The sequence below is a fragment of the Terrapene carolina genome, unplaced genomic scaffold (assembly GCF_002925995.2).
Source record: "Terrapene carolina triunguis isolate 2854851 unplaced genomic scaffold, T_m_triunguis-2.0 Scaffold58, whole genome shotgun sequence".
In the NCBI taxonomy this organism is placed as follows: domain Eukaryota; kingdom Metazoa; phylum Chordata; order Testudines; family Emydidae; genus Terrapene; species Terrapene triunguis.
Window position 1 is genome coordinate 4934057 of NW_020664409.1, and position 26993 is coordinate 4961049.

A 26993-nucleotide genomic window follows, 5' to 3' on the forward strand; every position below is an offset into this window, starting at 1 on the left:
AAGGGAGTCCTTAGCTCATTCAGTGGGCACCTGTGAAGATGGCCAGGGACTCTGTTGGAGCCCTGGCCTCAGGTTATGCACACCCTGTATGGTAAAAATTGTGTGATACTCCTAAGATGTGGAAGAGAGGGCTCCTTTCTTCAGACCCTGCAAGGGTATTCAATAGACTTACATTTTCTTAAATGACTAGTGATTTTGGGTACCCAGCTCAAGACACGTTTAAAGGGGCCTGATTTACAGAAAGTGCTTAGCAACCATCCTCTGAAAATGAGGCCCTTTTAAGGTGTCTGAAGTTGGGTACCCAGGACCACTAGTCACTGCTGAACATTTAGGGTATAGTGTCTAGCTTTTTGTTTGTTTTGTTTTAAATTAACAAAAAACTCCCCAATGGAATTGGAGCACAAAAATATTAAGAGAACATTAAGGTAGCCTGGTTAAGCCCTCCATAAAGTTGCATACACAACTTTAACCCTGCCCCTTTGTGTGTCTGTATTACAACACAGTCTAACTATAGGATAACCTGCTACTGTATTGCCTGCAGTGAATGAGGCACGGCTCCACAGGAGGTGCTGAGATACTGCAGTCCTAAGTATAGTATGAGAACCTCCGTAGAAGAGTCAGAGCCCTTGCTTCAGGTAATGTGCACCTTATGTATGAATGGCTTTCCTGGACTCTGTCTGGCATGCGCAGAAAGTACTACAAGATACAAGCTTTTTGTAAGTGTATAGTATTTAAAAATACATTGTATTATTTGAGAATTAATATGGGATTATGTTGACCTTAACACTGGCATTTCCTGACCTTTGAGTTAATGTTCTTATAATGTGTGGCAGGAAATTATAGTTAGAAATCTGTTTCACACAGTCTAGAGACTAAATTGACATAGGAGACATTGAATTATTTTCCATCACAATGGAAGGAGATAAAGGCTCTTTTAATGTACAGAATTACCTTGCACCCCAGGAAAAGGTGTTCTTTGATGGATTGTAGCTGAGACTATTGGTGTATGAAAGAGGGTTTATTTCTATGGTTTGAATCACACCTTGCTGGGGGGAAAATTGTGGCACTTTATAACTCCTAATTGCCTAGTAATATGAAAGGCTAATCACTACACAGATTAAAAGAGGGAGAAAAATTGAGTCTTTTAAAAATATTCCACTTACATAATCTCCATTTAGGGGGATGAGAATGTTCATTTCAGATGACTTGGCACTCACAATCTCACAGTCTAATGAATCTTCACTGAGGTATATGTGGCAGCCTTCTGTCTTGTTAATTGAAATGGTTGGCACTTTCCCCATTACCTGAAGAACAATAAATGCTTCTAATACCAAATGTCACTGTGTCAGTGAAAGTAACAGTTGATAACAAAACCCCCATCCACCTTCTGATCCTGGCTTTGGCCACCAACCTCTGATGTATGGCAGCTGCATTTACATTTGGGGATTTAAACAGACTGGCATTGACCAATTAATAGATGGTGGGAAGGCTGCTACTGTTTAACTGTATTAAATGTTATTCTTTAGTCCTGAAGTTCTAAAACATCAACTTTTAAACTACAAGCCTCTACTCCTCTCTCTCTCTCTCTCTCACACACACACACACACACACACACACACACACACACACACACACACACACTCGCTCTACCCCTTGGCACTCTTTACCAAAGGAGATAAGGTCATGGGGCGCGCGCGCACACACACACACGCTCCCACCAGTACTAGTGCATAGCTTGCATGTACGTCAGTGGGACTTATGGGGAAACAGTTCCCCCACCTTCCCCCACACACATACAGAGTGACTGACTGCAAATACTCCTTCACTAGAGAGATGCTCTATAAGTTTCTGCATAAAACATTCTGCAGCCTGAAGGGTCTCTGAGGTATTGCAGCACATAGTAAGAAAGGATTTTTTTTGTCTTCCCCTGCCAGCTATGGTACAGCTCTAAAAGTGTACTGAAATTGATTACAATTTAAATGAAACAGACATTTCTTTAAGTCAGTTTGAAAGCAAGTGCAAGATTTACTTGAGGCGAGAAGAGGAAACAAGCCAACTCCTCTTTGCATCTGTGGGGTTGTAAACAACTCCAGAGGACAAAGTGGTTGAGTCACTGTTTGTCAGTAAGAATCCCCTTCTCTGCCCTGCCCCCCCCCCAAAAGCAGTAACTAGAGCCCCATGGTATATGCTCGCCAAGGTATCAAAAGGACAGAGGTTAGTTAGGGTCAGAAGACAGCAGCAGCAAGGGATATATATTCACATGTAAATAAAAAGGAGTGTTTGCTCACATCATTCACATTAATACATTTCAGATTCAGTTCCTGAACAACATGCTGATAAACACAGAGTGTTAAGTGACCGTGGCCTTGATTCTATGGCTAGTCTATGCAAGTGGAGCACTGTCTAGATTGATTTTAATGGAGCTCCATTGAGGCGAAAGCATGCTCCTATATGGATCATATGTATGACTGGGGATATTTTATTTGATTAAATATTAACCCAGCAGGAAAAAAAAATCAGTAAATAGTTATACTGGTGGGGGTCAAGAGCCAAGAGCATTGCACTATTATTGCTATTTATGGCAAGATCTGCTTGTGAATTCCAGTGATCTGTTACATGAACATATCATTCATATGACCAAACCTGCGAAGTGCTGACCGAGTTCAGGTGCTCAGCACCTTGCAGGATCAAACCCTCAGAAAGAAGACTGCAGCCTGCTTCAAGCAGCTGTTATTCAGCCTGACTCATACTTTTCTTTAAGTGCAAGACCAGCCATGCTATAAGGCACTGAAATCTTATGCAACATTCATGAAGCCTGAATCATCAAAGGCATTTTGATTTTAGCAAATATATTTCCCCCTTATTTGAATTTTAACAAGATGTGGCATTCCTATTCATTATGTATAGATTTTTCAGCTTTGGTGAATAGTTCTAGTGCTAACAATGAAAATCCTCTATTTATTGAAAAAAAGATCATTGTTTCCTAAATAATCATGCCCTTTTTTTCTCTCCCAACTGCCTCTTTCCCACAAAAGGAAATGTAGTAATTACCAATAAAATTATTGGTTAATGTTCAGAAGTAGACACGTAGCTAGTAGTAATGGCATCCACTTGTTTAACATTTAAAAGATACAAAATATCTTGCTGTTCCTCTCCCTGTGGTGGCTTTGAGCCACGTTTCTGAAGCATGGTACAGTATTCTTCTTTATTAATGTCACTCACTCTGCTGTATCAGCCCATCTACATGTAAGTAGAAGACCCCACTGATTTCAGTGAGGAATGTGAGCCTCAAGACTGATGGCAGGATATGAGCTGATGAATGTTTCGAGGGTTTTATTTTTTATTGATATTTTAAAGAAAAGCCATTGTTTGCCCTTCTCCCAGCAAAGCCAGAGAAGCCATTTCAATTCCATTCTGTTGCTAACAGGGTAGACTTTCAAGGGCGCAGCACCTAGCTCTCAATTAAAGTAATTGAGAGTTAGGTGCCATTTGAAAATCTACCCCAACATCCTCAGTGGGCAAATGGAGAAAATTAGCTGAGCCTCACAACCACCTTCTTGATGTTAGCACCAATTAGGCAAAAATGAGTGGCACTATGCCATGAAGCTTTGCCAAACTCTGGCACTGATGGACCAGGATGCTGGGGACTGTTCATTGAGAGAACCTGACCACCACTCTCCAGAAGTAACAGTTCCCAGACTATCAGAAAATACCTCTGCTGATCTCAACTACGGCACCAGAACATTAAGGAAAGGTGTTCTCAAAAGGGAGCCTTGATCAGTGGCACTTGAAAACTCAAAGGCAAAAACAATAGTAACTCTCAACCTTTTTCTAGACAAGTTAGAAGAATTTAGTGCATCTAAAAGGTAACTTTTGGAAATATAGAATTTTTTTGTATACTCCAGGGAAGCTGAAATCATCTCGAGTAGCCGAATACCACTTTGAAGTTGTTGGTTCTTTTCTTCTTCTTTTCTAATTGGATGTTTACCTGAATCTGAATATCCCTGGAATTGATCACTTCCACGATACCCACGACGTTGTCAAACACAAGGCCAAACTTTCTGCAGTTGTCTACAAACAAACAAACCCCAAACAAATGAAGGCAAAATAAAAAGATGTCTTAAAAAAAAAAAAAAATTAAAATGCTTCCACCCTGCAATGACTTACACGTGTGAGTAACTTTACACAGGACTATTCATGTCCATAAAGTTAACTGCATGTGCAAATCTTTCCAGGACTTACTGCCCCAAAGCTCATATGTGAGACTGTTCACTCACCAATTGTAATGGAATTTATTTTTCCTTTCATTTGTAGTGTAGATTTGTTGCATTTAAAAATGTAAGCCACTTGTTTGAGTTCAGTATCAGTAATAACAAGGTCGTTCTTATCCTCTTGGTATTCCTGTTTTAAAAAACGCACATACTGGTTTCACTATCTTTAATAAGGCAGCACTAAGGTAGACTTTAAGCACAACTTATTCCAGTCATTGCATCTTCACATAGAAAGAGAAGGGGGAAAAAAAGATTCTCATTTATCTCCGCCTGTGATGAGTCTAACTGATTGGGTTTATGAGGGCACATATTCAGTGCTGTGTGTGCATGACTTAGAGCTGAAGTGTCTGTGTTGTGAAGATCTTAACACTGACCAAGACAAAAAAATGTTTATTTTGGTACTAGGTTCTTATATACTCAACTATTTAAAACTATTCCAGTGAAGTTGTTGCTTGGTTACCACCCAGTTTTAGAACAAGTAGGCTCCTTCAGGAATAGAACAAGTTGTTGGTGCCATACTGTTATATAATTCATTAGGGTTAGGTGTGAGCAAAGCAGTATCCAACAAGGAGTAGTGCATGAAGACCTTCCCTTCTATTTGTAAGACACTGAGGGCCCATTTTGTGCTCAAGACTTCTAATTGATTTCAATGGGAGACTTGAGGTACGTAAGCTATACGCTGCCTGTCCCAGCATGGTAAAACAGAATTCATAGCAAAATGCTGGTCTACTTAGCATGTACACAGGGGCTCGCCCATGTTTTGCCTTTACTGCACTTTCCTGTCTCAGTGAGAGTACCTGGAATATTCTAACACTAGCATAGCACAACCCATGTAAACAATGGCTGTCCCTCATGCACACTGTGACCCATGCAAACAAGGGCCTATGTAAGCTACCAACTGACTAAATCATGTCTTGTCTTCCCCCCTCTTATAAACAATGTAATTTTCCATTTAATAAGTTCTTTGCATGCACATGCAACCCCCCTCCCCCCCCCCACCAAAAAAACCCCCTTTGATTAGTTTAATCTATTTCTTCTATGGGCTGGGAAAGAAGATGGAGAACAATCGTTTTCTCTATTTGTAAATACTATGATATTGTGATGATATGAGTACTGTACCTAGACAGCGGTGCTTCCACTGGCTAATAAATGAGAACTTCCATTGTGTCACAACAACTATATCTCTCATACGTAAAAATGGCTTGCACAATGGGACCTTACTCAATTGGAGCTCCCTCTGGGTTTCCTGCTGAGGGACTTTTTGACTGAGTTAAGAACTAAAGTATTGGTTCTGAACCTTATAACAGTATTTTCCAGTTCAGGTAAATTATTATACTATTCTCACCAACAAATGAACAAGCTATAAATCCCACAAGAATATTAAGGAATAAGCTGTGGCTAAGTGCAGAGCCGTTGTGCCCCCGGAGGAGCACTGGAGAGAGTGTGCCTCAGGCAGGTACAATCCATCTAGGGATATTCCAGGCACAAGTACACGTGTATATGAGATGTGAGCTGAACTTACCACTCTCCATTTCTTTCCCTCTAGTTCTAACAAAGGAGAATGGATCTGCTGAGGAGAATTTTTGGGAGAAGTGGGGCTTGGAGTATGGCTTTTTGTAGGAGAACGAACTGGCGGACCCTGAGCACGTAGATTGGGATTCTTATGGGTCTTCAGGTCATCTGAGACATGTCGTAGCCCTAAAAAAACAAACAAAAATAAACAAAGAGGTGCTAATATGCCTAAGAGTCTCTCTCACAGCATTAGGCCCCTAGGGAGGTTAATATTAAAACAGGGAAGAGAATACCATAGCTAGTTTGATTACAAATGTATTAAAATGTCCAACACGCTTTTATGCTGCTTTAGGTATTTAGCCAAAAAGGAACTGTCTGGCCTCATACTTTTAAATAAAAGTTCTTTTACTGTGAATGGGCTGGTGTTATGTCTTCACAGATAAGCTTAGCAATGTCTATTGGCATCTCTCTGTACATAGATCTAAAGGTTCACTATATCTGTAGTGATCTGTGCATGCTACCACTCCATTCATTTTATAGGTTCTCTGTGAAAATTAGATTCTCTATCTAATCTGATTGTAATGCACCCATCCTCAGAATACCTAGGGCCAAAGACTGAACTTTACTGTACTGCGTATATTTCAACTCAAAGCTGTGTACACTAATGAAGACTGTCCAGTCTTCTTGAGAATAGCTTTATCTAGGTGTTCTTACAACAACATTATACAGCAGTATAGCAATCGGTACCTGCTTATCTAAACCAATGTCTCCGTACAAATCAGTGTACTGGGTGTAAAAATGCAGAGTGGACAAATTCTGGTCTGAGTGACATCTGGGCACTGCCACTGAAGTCACCAGGACCCAAAGTGTCAAACTTGGGTGCCTATAATAAGGTGCCCAAATTCACACTGAGGGATCTAAATAAGTGGCCTGAATTTCAAAGGTGCACCTATGAGATCCTAATTATTCAATGGGAGTTGCCAGTGCTCAATATCTCTGAAAATCCGGCTATTTATTTGGGTGCCTCAGTATGAATTTAGATGCCTAGGCTGTACGGATGTGACTGAAGGGAGAATTTGGCTAAGTACGTTTAGCAGTAGCTAGTATCCGTTGGCTGAAGAGTGACAAGTTGAACTATTTCCCTCTAACCTTTGGTAATTGCCTCTCCCTGGTTAAGCTGGGCAAACAAGGCTGAGCGAGACGTGGTTGCTTCATCCTTTCCACTGTCTGTATCGAAGACAGGAGGAGGTCCTGGGGGCAGCGGTGGAGGTGGGGGTGGTGGGAGGCACTGCCCACTTGTTAGAGTGGACAACACAGATCCTGTTGATGCAGTTGGACCCTATGTGTGAGAGAGATGGAAAATATATTTAATACAGTTTTTCAGAAAACCCTCTATTATGGAATCTCTTACTACTTTTCATCCTTGAATGCCGCTGGGAGTTGGACTTCAGCCACCAGTGGACTTGGGAAAAATTGAGGGCACCAATGAATGAACTTGCATATTAAGAGAGATTCATAGTGTAAGGAAGAAGGTTTCTTCTTTCCCCAAATACCCAGATAAAATAAAACCCAGAATGATGCACATTCAATATAGGCCAGACAAATAAAAAAGCATTTCACTTTAATTTCCAGTGATGATAACACAATGAATAATAGGGTGGAACTTGGCCAGCCAGTTATACGTATGCAAAGTGGGTATAAAATGCTGCCATTCGGATTTTGCATATACTTTGCAACATGGTGTAAGGCTGTGGTGACTCAGGCTGTTAAATTCAACACTATATTTCAGAATTCTGATTTGACTGCTTTTTATTTTTTTTAAATTTCTATATGTTTCTAACACAATAGCTCCAGGTGCATTCATAATACATAACGACTGGAAGATAGCTAATGTAATGCCAATATTTAAAAAGGGCTCTAGAGGTGATCCTGGCACTTACAGACCGGTAAGTCTAACGTCGGTACCGGGCAAATTAGTCGAAACAATAGTAAAGAATAAAATTGCCAGACACATAGAAGAACATAAATGGTTGGGCAAAAGTCAACATGGTTTCTCTAAAGGGAAATCGTGTCTTACTAATCTATTAGAGTTCTTTGAAGGGGTCAACAAACACGTGAACGAGGGGGATCCTGTGGATATAGTGTACTTAGATTTCCAGAAAGCCTTTGACAAGGTCCCTCACCAAAAGCTCTTATGTAAATTAAGTTGGCATGGGATAAAAAGGAAGGTCCTTTCATGATTGAGAACCGGTTAAAAGACCGGGAACAAAGGGTAGGAATTAATGGTAAATTCTCAGAATGGAGAGGGGTAACTAGTGGTGTTCCCCAAGAGTCAGTCCTAGGACCAATCCAATTCAACTTATTCATAAATGATCTGGAGAAAGGGGTAAAAAGTGAGGTGGCAAAGTTTGCAGATGATACTAAACTGCTCAAGATAGTTAAGACCAAAGCAGACTGTGAAGAACTTCAAAAAGATTTCACAAAACTAAGTGATTGGGCAACAAAATGGCAAATGAAATTTCATGTGGATAATTGTAAAGTAATGCACATTGGAAAAAATAACACCAACTATACATACAATATGATGGGGGGGCTAATTTAGCTATAACAAATCAGGAAAAAGATCTTGGGAGTCAGTGTGGATAGTTCTCTGAAGATGTCCACGCAGTGTGAAGAGGCAGTCAAAAAAGCAAACAGGATGTTAGGAATCATTAAAAAGGGGCTAGAGAATAAGACGGAGAATATATTATTACCCTTATATAAATCCATGGTACACCCACATCTTGAATACTGCGTACAGATGTGGTCTCCTCATCTCAAAAAAGATATACTGGCACTAGAAAAGGTTCAGAGAAGGGCAACTAAAATGATTAGGGGTTTGGAGAGGGTCCCATATGAGGAGAGATTAAAGAGGCTTGGACTTTTCAGCTTGGAAAAGAGGAGATTAAGGGGGGATATGATAGAGGTATATAAAATTGAGTGATGTGGAGAAAGTAGATAAGGAAAAGTTATTTACTTATTCCCATAATACAAGAACTAGGGGTCACCAAATGAAATTAATAGGCAGCAGGTTTAAAACAAATAAAAGGAAGTTCTTCTTCACACAGCGCACAGTCAACTTGTGGAACTTCTTACCTGAGGAGGTTGTGAAGGCTAGGACTATAACAGCGTTTAAAAGAGAACTGAATAAATTCATGGAGGTTAAGTCCATTGGCTATTAGCCACGATGGGTCAGGAATGGTGTCCCTAGACTCTGTTTGTCAGAGGGTGGAGATGGATGGCAGGAGAGAGATCACTTGATCATTACCTGTTAGGTTCACTCCCTCTGGGGCACCTGGCATTGGCCACTGTCGGTAGACAGGATACTGGGCTAGATGGACCTTTGGTCTGACCCAGTACGGCCGTTCTTATGTAAGTTATAGACACATACTGTAATGAGGGACTACTCATGTAATGAGTAGTTTGAATAAACTACTCTTTCTAGCAATTGGTTTGTATAATCAGCAGTACACGGTATTGGTCTGTCTGAATTATATGTCTATGCCAGTGCACTATGAAAAGAAACAGAACGGCTTTATTAGTAAAAAAATCAGATTCAGATCTTAGATTTCTAATTTGCCTGACTCACAGGAAAGTCAGGAAGGATCAAAGGAACTGGGATTCCTTTTTTCTGTCTGACCACTCACTGAGTGTCACTCTGATTCCAAGAATCCCTCATCTGGACAGCACCTCTGCGGAGGAGGACAAAGACTATATTTTATAGGATCCATTATGGAAGATCAGACGTTTGGAATCTATACCTGAAAACCTCATTGTTTCAGGCATAACTACCACCTAGAAGCAGCAGCCCAGGCTGGTTATATGGAAGTAGCATGAGGCCCTCTGTACCAATTATATCCTGCATGGAGGCTGCACAGGCGGGTTGCTAGGAGAATGGATTCATAAGAGTACCTTGCATCTGTGTGGGTCCAGCACAATCCAATGGGGAAGGCTACAATGGGATGAGGCTGCTGGAAAGGCCATAGGTTCACATGTGAGCAGAGTCCCTGAATTATTCCAGCCCATAGACTAGAATAGCAGTCAAGAGGGTGAAGGCTAGGCTGGGCTGCACAAAACCTGAGCTGGGAAGGTGGGTTTTACCTCCACAGCCACTCCACTCCCATAGAGCACAGATACTTGAGCCTTATGTGGGATGGGTAAATTTCTCCATTAGAGAAAAGATAACTTTGTTGTGTGGTTTTGGGATCATTTCCCCCCCGCCCCCCCATGCTGCGCAACAGCCTCACATCCTATTATGGGCCTGGTCTAAAGCCCATTGCAGTCAATGGGAGTCTTTCGTTTGAGTTCAGCAGGCCTTGGATCAGGCCCTATAACAATAAGGAAGCATTCTGGCAATTGTGTCGGAAGTAAAAACCCTAACCCTAACCTAACCCTAATAATATATTCAAGCAACATTACCTCTGTAATGTACTTTCCCACCGTTTCAGTCTGGAGTAAGATCGTTGCATACAAGTTATGACTCATGTAGTGAGTAAAAGATCAGAACTCTAAACACTGTAAAACCACCAGTGTTTTGTATTCCTCCTGCTCCGTGGGCTAAGTAAACAACAGAGGTTACAAAAATCATTCTACTTCCACTATTCTCCTAGAATTCATAGCAGCTCTCACTGAGCCCTCAAAGATTGAATGGTAAATAAGCTGCATTTTTCTCTTGTTTCTGACTTTTATGCACATTTAGGTGGCTTGGGAAGGGGAGAACAGAAAATCACAATCAACTTTGTAACAGAAATCAAGGAAGTTCAAGAGTTCAGTTGAACTTCTGTTGCAAACTTTTTTCCTGTGTGCCAAATTCTCTTCTCAGTTACAGCCAAGCAACATAGACAGAATATCAGCAGGCCGCAGAGAAATCAATCGGCACAGCAGCCTGGAGTACAATCTTGGGTTTTGGAAGAAGGCTATAAAAGTTGCTGACACCGAATAGGGAAGTGTCGAGAACAGCGGCTTTCAACCTTTTCTCATTTGTGGACCCCTAAAAAATTTAGAATGGAGGTGCAGATCCTTTTGGAAATCTTAGCCAGGCTGTGGACCCCAGGTGAAAACCACTGGTCTAGAAAGAAGAAGCGTTACAGCCAAGTAATCTTACACCCATGTTATTCTGTTGATTTTTGTATGTGAGAGCCGAATTTGTCCCCGTATTTATGCATAGGAAGAGAGTCTCAAAAATTAGTCCCACTTTTTAACCTGTCGTGAGTTTCAGTCATAATTTAGGCCATTGAGACCTCTAAAAACAAAGCTAAAGTAATGAGATTGCTGGGGTATAACTCAGGGCTGAGTTTGCTCCAGTGTACGTACACATCTCAAGGCATGAGGGACTCAGCCGAGGTTCCCAAACACACCCAGTGAACACCTGGGATAGAATGACAAGAAAAAAGACAGACAAATTTTAAATAATTAGGAGGAATACAGAAACATACTGCAAACACTGGTGCTGCTGTCAACTGTCTGTCTCTGTGTGTACTGTGTGTGTCTGTCTCTCTTTTAACCTGTGCAATATTGAGTTGACCAATTGAGATCAAGTAAATATTCATGCTGCATGAAGTTCATTCCATGGAGGAGGACCCATGTGTAGCACAGAGGCTGCTCGGCCAAGAGTCTCCTGTTCTTTTAAAACCAATCTCACCTCAAACCTGACAATCTCACTACACCAAGCACATGTCTTACAGGATATTTAGCCATAAAGAGCCATATGTAAGGTATCTACAGAAAGCTTATAACCAGACATGCCAAACCCTGGGGAAAACGCGAAAATTGGGCTTGTTTTTGGCTTAATTGGCTTGAGTTGCTTGTTGGCTAGTTTTTTAGCTTGTTGCTTCTTTTTTTGATCGGCTCCCGGCAAGCTAGGGCAAGAGAGTCAGGGGTGCACAGCAGGGCCACCACAGTCCCAGACTGCACGCCGGGGGGATCTAGTCACAGAGAGTGTTGGGGTTCTTAGGGATTGGCTTGTTTTGGCCTTGGTTTTGAAATGGGATTAGCTTGATCTTTGGCTTATTGTGAAAGTCAGGGTGCTTATTTACCACATGAAAGTTAGCAACTGTGCTTAATCTTTGCAAGATATATATGGCTAATATTTAAGGAATAATGTATTTATATTGAAATTAGGCTTTATCAACTTGGAGCAAAAATTAGTCACCAGGGTAGTCTTGGTGATGACACATTCAAGCAGGAGTTGTCACCCCTCCCTAGTCAGCTGGTGAGGTAATGCAAGATTCTATTGCCTACCCTTGCCACATTGCACAACAGTCAATGGAAAACCATCAAAGACAAATGCCAACAATCAAAACCACTTGGAGGTGGAAAAGAACATTTTAGCAGGCAGGAGATTGCCCTGGCTATGAATAAAAACAAAACACTGTTTCAGTATAACAGAGTGTAGGGAAAGGCGCTCTGGACCCATTCACTGAGGAAACCCTTTAATAAGGGGGCTTTCATGAACGTTTGGATCCCAGTTCTTGGGAAACCAGCCAGCTCTGCAACAAGCTGAACTTTGGGGGGAAGCCTACTTTATTGTATAGGAAAGGTAACTATTGGTAAGCATAGACCCAGGTTTGTGTTTTACGATTGTTTTTTGTTTGTAACCAGTTGTTTCCATCCCTTTCTCTCTCTCTAGTTAACTTCTAGTTAAATCTTTATTCTTTCTTAAATAAACCTACTTTTGTTTTATTGTAAGTGTTCACAAGTGCTATGTGGTTTACAGGAGTGGTGGTTTAAGGTTAAACTGGGGTACACTGCACCTCTGGGTGCCGAGAATCTGGAATTTCTGTGAGTAGCCAGTGTCTGGGGCTGGATGTCACAAGGGAATGATTCAAAGGGATTCAAGGCTTGGGGTGCACCTATTGTTACCCTGCAGGGTGAAGACAGGGCTGGCATAGTCCAGAGGAGAGTGCTTGAATGGCTGACGGGTGTCACCTCCCTGACACCACCAGCCTAGTTACCAGAAGGAAAACTCCTTCTTGCTGGAGGCAGGGGTAAGAGACGACTCACAGTCCTGGGTACCCCAAGAACCATCACACCATGAAAGGCCCTCATGCTGTGGAATCCCTGAGATACCTCTTGGCAAGGGGACAAGGAGCAGGCAAGCAGACTGGATGCGCAGGAAAGTCTCTGCATCCCTAGCCTACCAGGGCAATGGGTTTTGTGCTGCTTCCAAATACGCTGATATGGAGGGCAGTTTTAGAGTGGGCTGGGTTAGGGGGTCCAATGGATCCATAAATTGCTCTAGTACCTAGGAATGGCTGCATAGGGATGACAGTGGGGCAGGAATCACCATACAAGCTGGAGTAGTAGCTATGTAAGGGGTATTTTACGGTTGGGTGACCTGTCCCTGAATTGGGGTGAATTCCATTCCTGTCCAATTTCCACTGAGTTCCCTTCACAAAGCCCATTTATTTGTGCTTTGTATTGCGTGGTGTGTGTATGTGTGAGCCCCTGGGAATAGGAAAAACAGCACATTATACGCTCACAAAAGTTCATCTTTTCTAATACAGCAGGTGCTTAAAAGGCTTGCTATTTGCAAACAACTCTTTACATTAACTTTGAGCAGATGTCCACAACAATGTATCTTTACACAAAGAGTATTTAAGAGCCATTTGACTAGCGAGGGCTGTTATCTGCAAGCCCCTGTCTTCTATTTTCATTTCAGCTGTTCTCCTTGGTAACAGCTGCTCTCTTTAGTGCCCTGGTTTACATACATCCACTCAAATTATGCTCCGGGATGTTTGTTCCCACTTGCATCTTTGGGTGGTCATTTTCCATTTGTAATTAAGACCTTTTTGTTGAAATGGTGTCATCACTTGCAAATGTGCCCCTTGTAAGAAATATTAGGGAAATGACTGATTTCAGCACTAGCTAGTTAAAATGACAATTTTATACAAATACAGGAAGACATCTGAGAAGAAGGGAATGTATCCGTAACTTTAAACCCATATACGTTTCATCATACAGTACTAGCAATCTCAATGTGGTTTAAAAGCTTGCTTTAGTGAAGATTTATATAACTAGACAAGGAATTCTTTGTAGCTGTCTGAGTAAGATCCTATGAACATTGGAAAGGCTAGAACCTAGCTCTGTGTGGAAATAGCTATGTAGGGGACAGTAACCTCCACGGGATTATCTTCATGGTGTTTCCTCTGCAGCCTTCCATTGGGGTCAGGGTTTGACCCTGTGTAGGTCAGAGTCATCTGCAGAGAGGCCCTGTCTCCATACTGCCTCTGGTTCCCCAGCAGCCCCCTGTACCTCAGTGACACAGTTCCAGTGGAGTCATGCTTATAAAGCTCCAGCAGCTTGTGCATGCCCCAGGAGTCTCTGTAAAAGGGGGATGCTGCTGTGGAAGGGGTGCAGGAATGTAATAGAGACTGTGGCTGTATTATTTCTCCACCCTTAGCTCCACAGAGCTACAACATGTTCCTCCTGACCTACCTCTTTTCCGCCACTGGATGGGCCAGGAAGGAGAAGGAGTAGAATGTTGCATGGAAGAAGCTGATACCCCCACACCATGCTGGAGGGGTGAGATCAAATGTGCAGATCAGTGGGAAGGGATGTTTGGACCCAAAGCTCTTTATTCTGAGTAGCTTCTATATGGTAGCTCTTGGAGCGTAATTTAAGCCAGGTAATGTGCCTGAGATAACCTGGCCATTCCAAGTACAATGGCATCAGGCACAGAGGGCCAAATTTATTCCTGTGGCAACTCCTTTGATTCAGTGAAATGACATGAGAGATGAATTTGGCCCAATGCCTGTAGGAGTCTGGGTCTTGATTACAAGAACTTTCTCTACTTGGGGGAAAGCACCTATGGATTCATCTAGAACACAAAGCAACAGCCCATCTCTTGAGTCACGTTAAATGCTGTATGCACATACCATCAGTGCTCCACATGCTGCCCTGGCACTACCTGTTTGCTGCTACAGGCAATTCCAGGTGTTGGTTATGACCTTTTTAGATCTAAACCATGTCTCATCTTTTTTATTTTTTATTTTTATGTCCCAACGCAGGCGTTACAACAACCTACCCAGTCACTCTTGCTGCTAGTTCCCAAGGTTAAGTTCCTAGGAAGTTTCTGTAGGGCTCGAAGCAGAATGAACTCAATGAGTGACAGAAGTGAGATCCTAATTGAGTGAGCCACAGAAAGGTATCTGTCCTTATGGTAGCATCCAGATGCCACAATGAGAAGTGAGGCCTTATTGTGCTAGGTGCTGTACAAACACACATAAAGACATGGGCACGCCTCTCTTTTTGTTCAAGCTTTTAGTTATCTACTGCAGGGTTTTATGTGTAACAACAAGGAAGATGGGAGGATGAGGGTTCCAGAGTCGTGTGAGATTGCTGCGGAACATTTAAATGGGAACATATCTCATTTTGTAGTCTATTGATTGCTTTTAGTAAGGAAAGACATTGGGTATAATTAGACATTTCTAAATAATACATACAATTATATTGTATATAACTGACACATTTTATTTCTAACTTATATCCCTGTATATCTATTCCATGATACAGGTATCTAACTGAGGATGAGACAAGTGGTTTTGGGGGGCATAACACCCTGAAATTCATTGAACACTTTCCTTTTCAAGGCAACAGATGAATAGGACTCCCAATGGGGAGGTTCACTTTCTCCTCTTAAAAGGATACCCCACCTCCCTTTTTATAATCCTAGTTACATGCCTGAAATGATTACTGCTCTGTGTTGTTCTCCTCATACACATGCAGGCACAAAGATGAGGATCGTAGAGCTCAAAATATCATGTAACCGCCTCTGAGAACAGGTGGACTATGACACAGAGACACAGATCTTTTGTTAAGGTGTTTCTTCCATAAAAGTGGCTTAATGTTATGGCCCTATTAACTACAACATGTTAGGCCACCTGTCTGCAAGCATTCATGCTGCCCAATGATATGGAAGTTATAAGATGAAACAGCTGATGTGCAGGGGCTGCAGTCTTTGTGAATTAAAAAAAAATCCTCTTTTTCTGGTGCTCGGCAGGATTATTTATCTGTCTGGCTCTCCAGCTCTGAAACCGCTTTTATGCATTTGTGCCATTTATCACCTGTTCGGGATTTAACATAGGGCCTATGTCGCCACGGAGCAATGGTACCATTCAATCATGCAATCAGAGATGCTTTACAAAGTCTGGGTTCTCTAAATCACCCTGGAGCTGAATGATGATGTACTATCATTAAGTAATTTAATGGGCCTATTTAAGCTGCTTCTTTTTTAAAAGTAAAAAAATGTGGAAATACTTTTTGTAACCTATTACATTGATTAGTAGACATCTTTCTCTCCTTTTCCCTCTATGTATGTTCAGTCCTCCCATTCCATCCCCCTGCTTCCGGAAACTATGGCTGTGTTTATACTACAGCTCAAGCTGCACTTGATGGCTGGTGTCAAACATGTCTCCCCAGGCTTCCCCTTAACCGGGGCTGAATAATGTTCAGCCACTGGTGTAGATGGGGTCAAATTAGTATACAGTGTTGCCAACCCCTGCTAGAAAGACTGAGCAAGGACACTTTCTTAGTAAGTGTGTTGGATATAACCAACCCTATCTACACCAGTGGGGAAACTGATTTCAGCACTGGGTGGTGTTCTGCCATGTTTACATTGAATGTCCTGCATGGCAGTTTCTATAATGTTAGTGTCTCAGTGGTGAGACTCTGTCTTACAAGGGAAAGGTGACGGCTGAAGCTTTCTTCAGGAACCTCTGCCAGGCAATCTCCAGCTTGGCATTGCACCAGCAAGTCTCGGAGCACAGGGTGTTCTGTGAAATGGAAGTGGCTAACATTAAAGTGATACAAGCTGGTCAGCAAAAATGAGTGAGAGGGAAATACAACATGGGGCAGAAGGATGTCCCAGAAAAGATTTTTTTTTTTTTTTTGCAGGGGGGAAGGGCGGGGGCAAGCCATGTTCTCTTACCAAGACCTAGAGAATTAAAACACTATGTCCAGACTCTGCCCTTACTTATATTTGTGCAGTCCCACTGAGGTGAGTGGAGCTGCACGGCTATAACTCGGGGTAGAATTTAGCCTGATCATGTTAACCCCTTGTTTTATGAAAGATGAGTGTCGCTGGCAATGGTGGGTGCATCGTTTATTTTCTGAAGTTCTTGTTGGAAACATGGAATTGTATCAGGCGTGAGTTTATACCTTCCCAACATCTCTTCTTTTGAGAGGGTGGTCAGAAAAGAAATATGAACTGTACTCCACATAAGAATGCAAGACTTATAATTCCCCCTGGACGTGGCTATGTGGCTTCTCGATAAATGGGTCAAACTAAACCTAGCATGACAGATATACTATAAAGATAGCATGAGGTTGCTGGTTGCAAAAATCAGCCTTTGCAGCCTCCTCATCTGAGCATGCAGATGGTAGGGACGAGACAAAGTTTTATGGGAAAATGTTGAGGTGTTAAAGGAAATGGTGGAGATTCCATGAGAGAATGTCTAGAGGAGGCTTCTGTAGCTGGGAATGAAATGCCAAATGATTGTATTGGGACTAATATACGGGCAGACTGGCATGCTAATTTATGGGCTGCAGTACTTACCACTGTTTGATCTATCTCTGGTTCTCGCTGAAGATGCTTATGGAAGTTTTAATCAACATTTCAGTTTTTTAAAGAACATTTAAAAATATTATGTATTCCATTATTAATATTTTAGAAAAATGTGTGTTAGGAGGTAAGACTTGCAGACACAGATAAAACTCTCGTTGGCTTCAATGGGAGTAGGATCGGGCCACTGTCAATAAATCTCAATTTTGAAACTGTTGGTAAATTGAAGATTTTCTCCTAGGTATCTGTGTTTGATTTATAAATGGGGAAAATGTTTAGTGTTTCCTTGAGATTGTGTTAGAGAACATTATCACTAAATTCACTACTATTTTGAGACTATTTCATCAAATCGAAAACTGGCCAATTTTATCCCAAATGACCATGGTCTACAAAAAACAATTTTATCCCAGCTCTACACAAGTAACTTGAGATTAATGTTTTGGAAAATAATCCTCAAGCAGTATTTGTTTGTTAGCACTGATTTGAGGTACAGTTAGCTACAGCAAACTCTCCTTATTGCCAGTTGTTTTCAGGTCATAAAGTAAAACCTGCATTGTTTCCCTGGTCCCTCCCAACACATTCAACCCTTCCAGCAAACTAAAACTTTTATGAGACATTCCTGATAGCTTATACTACAGCTGTTCAGTCCTTTTCTCAAAAAAGAGGGGGGGAAAAGTGGGGTGGGGGGAGGGAGAGAAAGGTAGTTCAGTAGTCTCTTGCATTTCACCAGTGACAACTGAAAGAAGGAACAGTTTATTACTACAGCTGTAGATTTCGTCTAGAGTTCAAAAAGTGGTAACAAGGAAACATGGTTGCAACTGTCACAAAACAGAGCAGTTGTTGTGTGGGGGAAATGCTATGCTGATCATTTTCAACAGTTCATTATAATAATGGCTTTGCACTTCAACAGTCTCTTCTGACATCTGAAAATGTCCAAACATTCATTAATTAAATTTTACAGAGCTCTATTAGGTAAGTAAATATTATTATCCCCATTATACAGATGGGTAAATTGAGGCAGAACACTTAGTGACTTACCTAAGGTCACATAGGAAATGTGTAGTAAAACCAGGTATCATGACTCCCACCCTTTCACGTGATTTCTGAAACTTCACACATTCCAATCAATTCAATGACTCCCAAAAACCTTACTTTGAATTATTTTGGATCATACTGGCAAGAACAGCCTCTTTGAGTTAACATTCATTGAAGTTATGCTTGCATATCATGATGAAAAGATAATTCTATATTTTATTCCATGGGTGTCAGCGGGGCTGAGCAGTGGGCGGCCTGTATGCACTGGTCAATTACCAAGTTGCAGTCAGGAGATGAGTCGGGGTCAAACTGGGTAAGGACACTAGGGAGTCGGGGTCAGGCACCAAGTTACAGACAGCAGGCAAAGAGCAGAGTCTGGGACAAACCATGGTCAGAAGCCAGAGTCTAGGTTCCACAGCAAGGCAAGGTCTGGAGAAGAAGCAAGCAGGCAGTCTGTCATTTTCAGACAATTCCCCATGATGGCTTCCTGGTTTATATACCAGCATGAGACAATCAGTGGGCTGCGAGGGGCTGCCACTCAGACCCTGTTGGGCAGTGTTTCCTGCAGTGCCTAGCTTCACAGGGCACTCCAGTGAAAACCTAGCTTAAGCTCCCGATGACGATGTTGAATTGTTAGCAGCCCAGAATTCTCATGGTCCAGGTTCTAGTCCCCACCCACCAGTTCTGGGTTGGGTTCTACTTGGGGGTTGGGGGTGGTTCCAGAGCATGAGGTGTGGTGGTGCCCAGGCTGTACCCCCCTACTGGGCCTGGTCTGGTTCATTTCATGAGCTCTTCTGAGCTGGAGAGGAGGCAAGGGTGTGTTCTGGCACCACACAGTAAAAACAGAGCTTCACTGCTGTCTGTTTTCTCCTGAGGTCAGGTGTTGGTGACCCTCGTTGACCTATATGGATTCAGGACTGGGTCCTACAGGCTTTGGTGTAGAGGGTGGACATGGGGGCATCCAGCCACCCCTCATTTCCTCCTGCTACTCACACAGCTGAGAGTTGATGTGAGTTCAGTAGAGGCCTGTAGGCAGGTGGGGCAGGGTCACTCATCTTTTACATACTCGCTGAGCGCCACCGGAATTGATGTAGTTGGGCAGCATCATTCACTGGACGTCTGCTGTACACTGTTGGAAATGCCAACATAAGTGGCTGGCCCTTGCTCCTGGTGAAGCTTCCAGAGGGCAGCCTCTGCAGAGCAGCCACAATGTGTGTCATCAAAGATGGTTGAGAAGGCTTGCAAGAAGGAGTCACAGTCAGAGACCACAGGTCTGCTCTGCTCCAACAGGAGGGAAGCCCAATCGAATGCTTCAAAGGCAATCAGGCTGACTATTAGCTCCACCTTTGTCTGGTCTGTGGGGTACATTGGGGGCACAGCAGGAAGAGCAGCCTGCCTTGGTTCAGGAACCCCTGGAATTTCCAACAATCCCTGTCTTCAAATAATTACACACATTTCAGTGGGACTGCTTGAGGAATAAGGTATTACTCAACAGGGTTGCAGAATCAAGACCAAAGTGAATAGGGGTGACAGAACAGGGCACATTATCAAAATCTTTTAGTCTGTACAGATCTATATTTATCAGTGTAAGCACAATAATAAAAGTTGTTAGAGTTCCTGTGATTATATTATGAGGGCTGATTGCTTGTGTGTGGTTTCACCCTTATGTGCCCTGTACTAGTGCCTCTCTACTGTACTCCATTAAGACCTATCTGGACCCTTCCTCTTAAAGCATCCAGAACTGGCCAGTGCCAGAGACAGAGATACAGTTCTAGATGCCCTAATGGTCTGATCTAATTTGGTAACTCCTATCTTCTTGATTTTTGTACATTTTCCCAAGATATTTGCAAACTGCTTGGGGAAAAAGTAGTAATTTGCTAATCATTTTCCAAGACACTTTTTCTCTCTTTAAAAACCCCAAACACACTGATTGATTTATTTTATTTGTGTGTATGTGTGATTTCTAGCATTCCTTGTCCAGTTTTATAAATACCAAAGGCAAATTATTTGTATGACATAGTACTTATAAATATGCATTCAAGTTGTTCAAAAGTTTTTTCTATACACAATAGCAATTCTGTACCACCATTTTCTTTCCATAAACATTCCTCTTTCTCAATGCCTAGCCAACTTACCAGTTTTTCCTTTTATGCACATAAGTGGATCCTATTCCTTGCAAGGATTAAGAATTTTGTTTGTAATAGTCCCACAATACCTATCTAAGACCCTGATCCTGCAAACACCTGGGCATGTGCCCAACTTTATGCACTGTGGGACTGGTCCTGACCTGTTGAAGTCAATGGCAAAGATCCCATTGACTTCAATAGTGAAGGATCAGGCCTTGTGAATAGTTCCACTGATTTCACTGGGATTTAAACCTGTGCTAAATTGGTCAAAAGTTCCCTTTTTAAATGCAGTATCTTTATGATACAGTCACTTTATGCCTGGCCGACACTCTTAGGTGTATCACTTTTGAAAGCCTGAGTATATACTCAGGGATTCACTGAAAACTATCCAAAAACATTGATATGTGACTGTTTAATTCTGACTTTAAAAAGTAAAAGAAAAATCATATTACCATTTTAATAACTCATGGATTTGTTACAGGTGTCTGGTAGAAAATATCTAAACAGAGAAGATACTGCTAATTTATTAAACTTCTGACTTTGTAAGGTTCACTTGTTAGTATGTCAAAAGAATTACATATCACATCAATAAGAAAATATGTTTAGAATTTGACATTTGAGTCCCAGGTCACCTGAGATTTAACGGAACCATACTTTCAGGATAACCCACTTCAGATATGAGGACATACTTCAAGTGAGTGAAACAAATAATACTATGGATGAAGTAAATCGTCTTTAACCAACTGTGATGGATTGAGTACTGTCTGTGGAGAAGTTATATTTGATATGTACAAATAGTGGGTCTCGGTCTGTTTGCATACAGCACTCTGATTGACAATTTAAACCAAAGGAAACAGAGACCCTGGGTGGGAGGTTGAGATGCTGTCTTACAACCAGTCAAATGTATCCTGCAATAGCTACTATTCTGGGAAAGCTTGCAGGTGCCCACAAAGCTAAAAATGACTCCTATTTGACAAAATGCAAATGAGATAGCTTTGTCTTATAATATTAGTTCCATACCTGTAAAATTCCATTATGTAAAATTAAAATTATTTCTTTTATATATTAGCAGATATAAAATTGGCCCTTATTCTAATGCTCATTCTGCTAACAGGGTAATAGAGTTCCTTAGCCCTGTCTTATAATCATTTCAAAATGGATAATTCTTCTCACACCCACTGACTGGATTAAAATAGAATAGGATGCAGCAAGGGTGTAATTTTATACCAAACACTGAGAAAGAAAGTGAAGTTTAATATTTTAAACCTTTGCTAAATAAAGAACCCCACAAAAAAGCAGCTAATTTCTCAGACACCTCAAAAAAGTTTAATATTTTACTTTGGTTCAGACCAAAAAGTACACACATTTCAGCAAATGCTAGTTTTTTCTTTGTTTGAACTTGAACTTGCACTTGCTATGCTGCAAGGTCTTGCATGGTGCTCAGGAAAGAGTGCAAAGTTGTAGTCCAGTACAAATCTGAGCAAAGGCTATCCCTAGGCACAAGTAACATGATGTACTAAGCACAGCTGTTTTCCCTGAACAGAAGTAAGTTTCAAACCCCTTGAGTGCAAAGCATGTGCAGTGAATGTATGTGTCTAAAGAGACATGTCAAGTGTGATCCTTGGCATCCTAATACGTGTTTCTTTCTCTGGGCCAACATAACTCCTATTAAAGTCAGTGGAAAGACTCCCATTGACTACAATAAAAGTTGCATCAGGGCCTTTATCCTGACTCCTACTATTAGGCTGTAGTGATTTGGCAACCAGGGGTTTGTAATATTAGAATAAGTCTCAGAAGAGGTGGCTTAGTGGTTAGGACGCAGGCATCAAAGGTTAGAAATAGATGCAGCTTATCACATGGATCTCACCTCTACATATGTGTCATATATACTGGGGGTGGGGGAGAGAGGTATCCTCTTCATAGTTGAAGAGAAAGCTAGCCTCCATTATAAAACATTATTTTAGCTCCTCTGTCTTTGGATTGGAAAACTGTTTTGGCCTGAAATAGTGACATTCTGGTGACTTGTCCCATCCCACTTAATTACAAATTTTAAAATTGTCTCTTTATATGCGTACACAAAAGAAACTATGAACAGTATTGTATGTGTGTGCTTTAAAAAAAAAAAAAATAGGACACTCCAAAACCAAAAAACTGTTAATGACATTTCAGGGCCTAAGACATTTTGACTCACATCAAGAATTCCTCTAACTAGATAATAAGTATGTGAGTACATTCTTTAGACTCCCAAGAAGAATCTTAGACTCTTACATTTTTATATTGACAGGGGATCAAAATCCTTGCATGTGTGTCAAACACAGCAAATTCTTTATTCTTAAAGTTTAACCCTATTTAAGAGAAGAATAGACAACAGATTGCCAGATGATCCTCTCATGCGGTTACACATCATAGCTGTAACACAATGAAAATGTACTTATATTGTATATATGTACACACAATATATATACACACAGCATGGAGCTCAATAATTATTTATATTCGTATAACGTAGTAAAATAAAATTATCTATACTATAATAACGTGGTACGTGTCCCTTGTATTTCTTTTTCTCATTATTAAACCGCCCTCTTCTCTGTCTTTCCCTCCCATTCTTCCACCTTTCACTCTCTCTCCTTAATTTTTATCCCCTTCTTAATCTTTCTTCTGCTCTCTATCCCCCCCAGCAATGGCGCACTGGACCTGGAGAATCTAATTTTCCTACTCCTCCCTCATTGCTGCTGAGAACTAGGAACCCAAAGAATTTCTCCCCCTCCCCAAAGAATTTCTCCCCCTCCCCAAATGTCTAGGCCACAATTGTCCTGAAGCATCGTTCCATCCATCTTTCGCACATGTTTCAGCTGTTCTCAGCAGAGAGCAAAAAGAATGTCACTTCTGCTACTGGCTAAGAACAGTGAGCTGTGACTGTTGCCTGCTCTGCCCTGGAGAAGCACAGTTGTGCAGCAATACAGCCAGCACTATTTTGTCTCTGATTTCTGTAAGATATAAAATTTCTGGGGAGGCTTCACTTCCCTGGGGTCCATCGGTCGTGATGCTTTGGCAAAGTGAAAGGAAAGATGAGGGTAGAGATGGCACTACCCACAAATGCAGATTTAAAGAAAGAAAAGTCCTGCAGCCAGCGTGCATTGAGCCTAGTTTGTTCATGTCTGATGACTATTTGATTACGATGTCCACCTCCGCCCGCTCAGGTCTCCATTTTATTTTATCAATGCACCCAACCCACTTTAGATCTTTCATACTAGGAGACTAAGGGTATGTCTACACTACGAGGGTAATTCGATTTTACTTAAATCGAATATGTGGAATCGATATTGCAAAGTCGAACGTGTGTGTCCACACTAAGGACACACTAAGGACAGTAATTCGACTTTGTGAGTCCACACTAACGGGGCGAGCGTCGATATTGGAAGCGGTGCACTGTGGGCAGCTATCCCACAGTTCCCGCAGTCCCCGCTGCCCATCGGAATTCTGGGTCGAGCCGCCAATGCCTTCTGGGTAAAAAAAATTTGTCGTCATCCGTCTGTCACTAACGCCCTCCCTCCCTCCATGAAAGCGCCGGCGGGAAATCAGTTCGCGCACTTTTCTGGTCAGTGACAGCGCGGACGCCACAGCACTGCGATCATGGATCACGCTGCGACCATCGCTGCACTTGTGGCCGTTCTCAACACCTCGCAGCTTATCATACACCTTTCCCTGAGGCAGATGCAGAGAAATCGGGCGAGGAGGCTACGGCACCGCCGTGAGAGCCTGAAGTCGGAGAGTGGCACAGAGCTGTCAGAAACCACGAGCCCCAGCGCCCAGGACATCACGGTGGCAATGGGGCATGTGGATTTTGTTGAACGGCGATTCTGGGCCCGGGAAACAAGCACGGACTGGTGGGACCGTATAGTGCTTCAGGTCTGGGATGAATCCCAGTGGCTGCGAAACTTTCGCATGCGGAAGGGGACTTTCCTCGAACTTTGTGAGTTGCTGTCCCCTGCCCTGAAGCGCAAGGACACCCGCATGCGAGCAGCCCTCACTGTCCAGAAGCGAGTGGCCATAGCCCTCTGGAAGCTTGCAACGCCGGACAGCTACCGGTCAGTCGCGAACCACTTTGGTGTGGGCAAATCTACCGTGGGGGTTGTTGTCATGCAAGTAGCCAAGGCAATCGTGAAGGTACTGCTCCCAAAGGTAGTGACCCTGGGAAACGCGCAGGTCATCATAGATGGCTTTGCCGCGATGGGATTCCCAAACTGCGGTGGGGCTATCGATGGGACTCACATCCCTATCCTGGGACCGGACCACCAGGCCAGCCAGTACATCAATAGAAAGGGCTACTTTTCAATGGTGCTGCAAGCACTGGTGGACCATCGGGGACGGTTTACAAACATCTACGTCGGATGGCCGGGCAAGGTTCATGACGCTCGCGTGTTCAGGAACTCTGGTCTGTTTAGACGGCTGCAGGAAGGTATTTACTTCCCAGACCACAAAATAACTCTTGGGGATGTGGAGATGCCTACAGTCATCCTCGGGGACCCAGCCTACCCGCTAATGCCCTGGCTCATGAAGCCCTATACTGGCGCCCTGGACACAGAAAAAGAACTGTTCAACTACCGGCTGAGCAAGTGCAGAATGGTGGTGGAGTGTGCTTTTGGCCGTCTCAAAGGGAGATGGAGAAGCTTACTCACTCGCTGTGATCTCAGTGAAACCAATATCCCCATCGTTATTGCAGCTTGCTGTGTGCTCCACAATCTGTGTGAGAGCAAGGGGGAGACCTTTATGGCGGGGTGGGAGGTTGAGGCAAATAGCCTGGCTGCTGATTACGTCCAGCCAGACAGCCGGGCCATTAGAAGATCCCAGCGGCACGCCCTGTGCATCCGGGAGGCTTTGAAAGCTAGGTTCCTGAGTGAGCAGGGCAACCAGTGACTTTTCAGTTTGTGGACAGAAAAGCTGAACCTGCCCCCGTTTCTTTACCCAGTTCATTTTGACTATCCTCTCCAGTTACATACCCCCTTCACCCCCTTCCCCTTCCCAAAAAATAAAATCATTTCGATTTTGTTAATGAACACCGTTGTCTGTGTTGCTGTTTTCGCGGGAATATTTTAAACCGGGGACGCAGACTGTGGCGGGGGGCGGGTTCAGTGTTCTGATGCAAATGATGCTTCTAAACTCCCGGAATGCCAGGCTCCGCACTGGTGGACTGGTTATTTCAATGGAGAACATGAAAAACACCTCCCAGACTGACCAGGGTAACCAGTGACTGCACTGTGTATGTGTCCTGATGCTGGACCTGACACCGCCTCTGTACCCTGCTAAAGGTCACTGTCCTGCCCAATTACCAAGCCCCTTCCCCCCCTCCAGACAGACTCTCCCTCAAAAGAACCTGACTGAAACAGTAATGGAGAGAAACAAACATTTTATTGCGAACCAGACATGAAACGTGGGGGGTGAAACTTGGACGGGGGCTTGTGTGAGGTGGGTAGGAAAGGACTTATGAAATTTTGGGGAATGTCAGCCTTCTAGTGCTAGAGCAGTCTGCAGGGGTTGACTGAAAGTTTTAACGGCCCTTGCCGCCCCTCCTTCTTTGGAGTTTGGGTGAGGGTGGTGTGGGACTTGGTGGCGGGTGAGGGCGGTTACAGATAGACTGCAGCGGGGCTCTGTCCTCCTGCCTCCGGTCTTGCAGAACATCCACAAGGCGCCGGAGCGTGTCCGTTTGCTCCCTCATTAGTCCAAGCAGCTTTTCAGTAGCCTGTTGGTCCTCCTGACGCCACCTCTCCTCCCGTTCCATGACTGCTCGGTGCATTTGTGACAAGTTCTCCCTCCACTGTGTCTGCTGGGCTGCCTGGGCTCGGGAGCATCCCATTAGTTCTGAGAACATGTCTTCACGCGTCTTCTTCTTCCTCCGCCTAATCTGCGCTAGCCTCTGGGAGTGTGCTGACAGGCTGGGTTGGGAGACAGTCGCAGATGTGTCTGTGTGAATTGTGAAAAGGGAGTGAATTCCTGAGACAGATAAATGAAATTGTATACAAAGAACCTAGTCTTTCTCTGTGAACAAGACCATGCACTGCACCTCTCACATGCGCACTCAGGACAAGGTCGAATTTTCGGCCGTCGCCTTCAGTGCCTGTGGACTTGCGGAGGTCTTGGAGTGTTCAGAGAACTGTGGCTGGAGACCTGAACTTCTGGAGCGGGCAATAATGGTAAGCCGCAGACTTGTGGCTGCTTAAAACTCCAGCAGTAGCACTGGCCTCCTTTCACATTGAAAGCAATGCCAGTCTCTGCTGCCAGCAATCAGGACAGCATCAACTCTGCCCCTGTCCCACCCCCTCGCGGCTGTCCCAGGGAAAGATCCCTGTATGCTGCCCCTCTCCCTCCACCGCGTGGCTGTAAAGCAGTCCCAATACTAACATTCCCCTCCCTAATTCAAAGCAGGGCGTCATGAGCGACATCACCCTT

The 26993-nt window shown here is 43.0% G+C and overlaps 1 protein-coding gene across 3 annotated transcripts in view; it reads right to left on the minus strand.

The window, feature by feature from the left end:
• Positions 1–26993, minus strand: part of CAP2 (cyclase associated actin cytoskeleton regulatory protein 2) — a 92549-nt gene that overhangs the window by 1396 nt on the left and 64160 nt on the right. For 2 of the 3 annotated variants that reach the window (XM_026660263.2, XM_026660281.2), the window contains exons 8-12: positions 6933–7122; positions 5794–5969; positions 4278–4401; positions 3989–4071; positions 1164–1304 (exon numbers count right to left, since the gene is read on the minus strand). In XM_026660263.2, the coding sequence (XP_026516048.1) occupies positions 1164–1304; positions 3989–4071; positions 4278–4401; positions 5794–5969; positions 6933–7122 (714 nt within the window). The remainder of the gene's footprint in view (positions 1–1163; positions 1305–3988; positions 4072–4277; positions 4402–5793; positions 5970–6932; positions 7123–26993) is intronic. The other variant, XM_026660272.2, reaches the window with a different exon arrangement.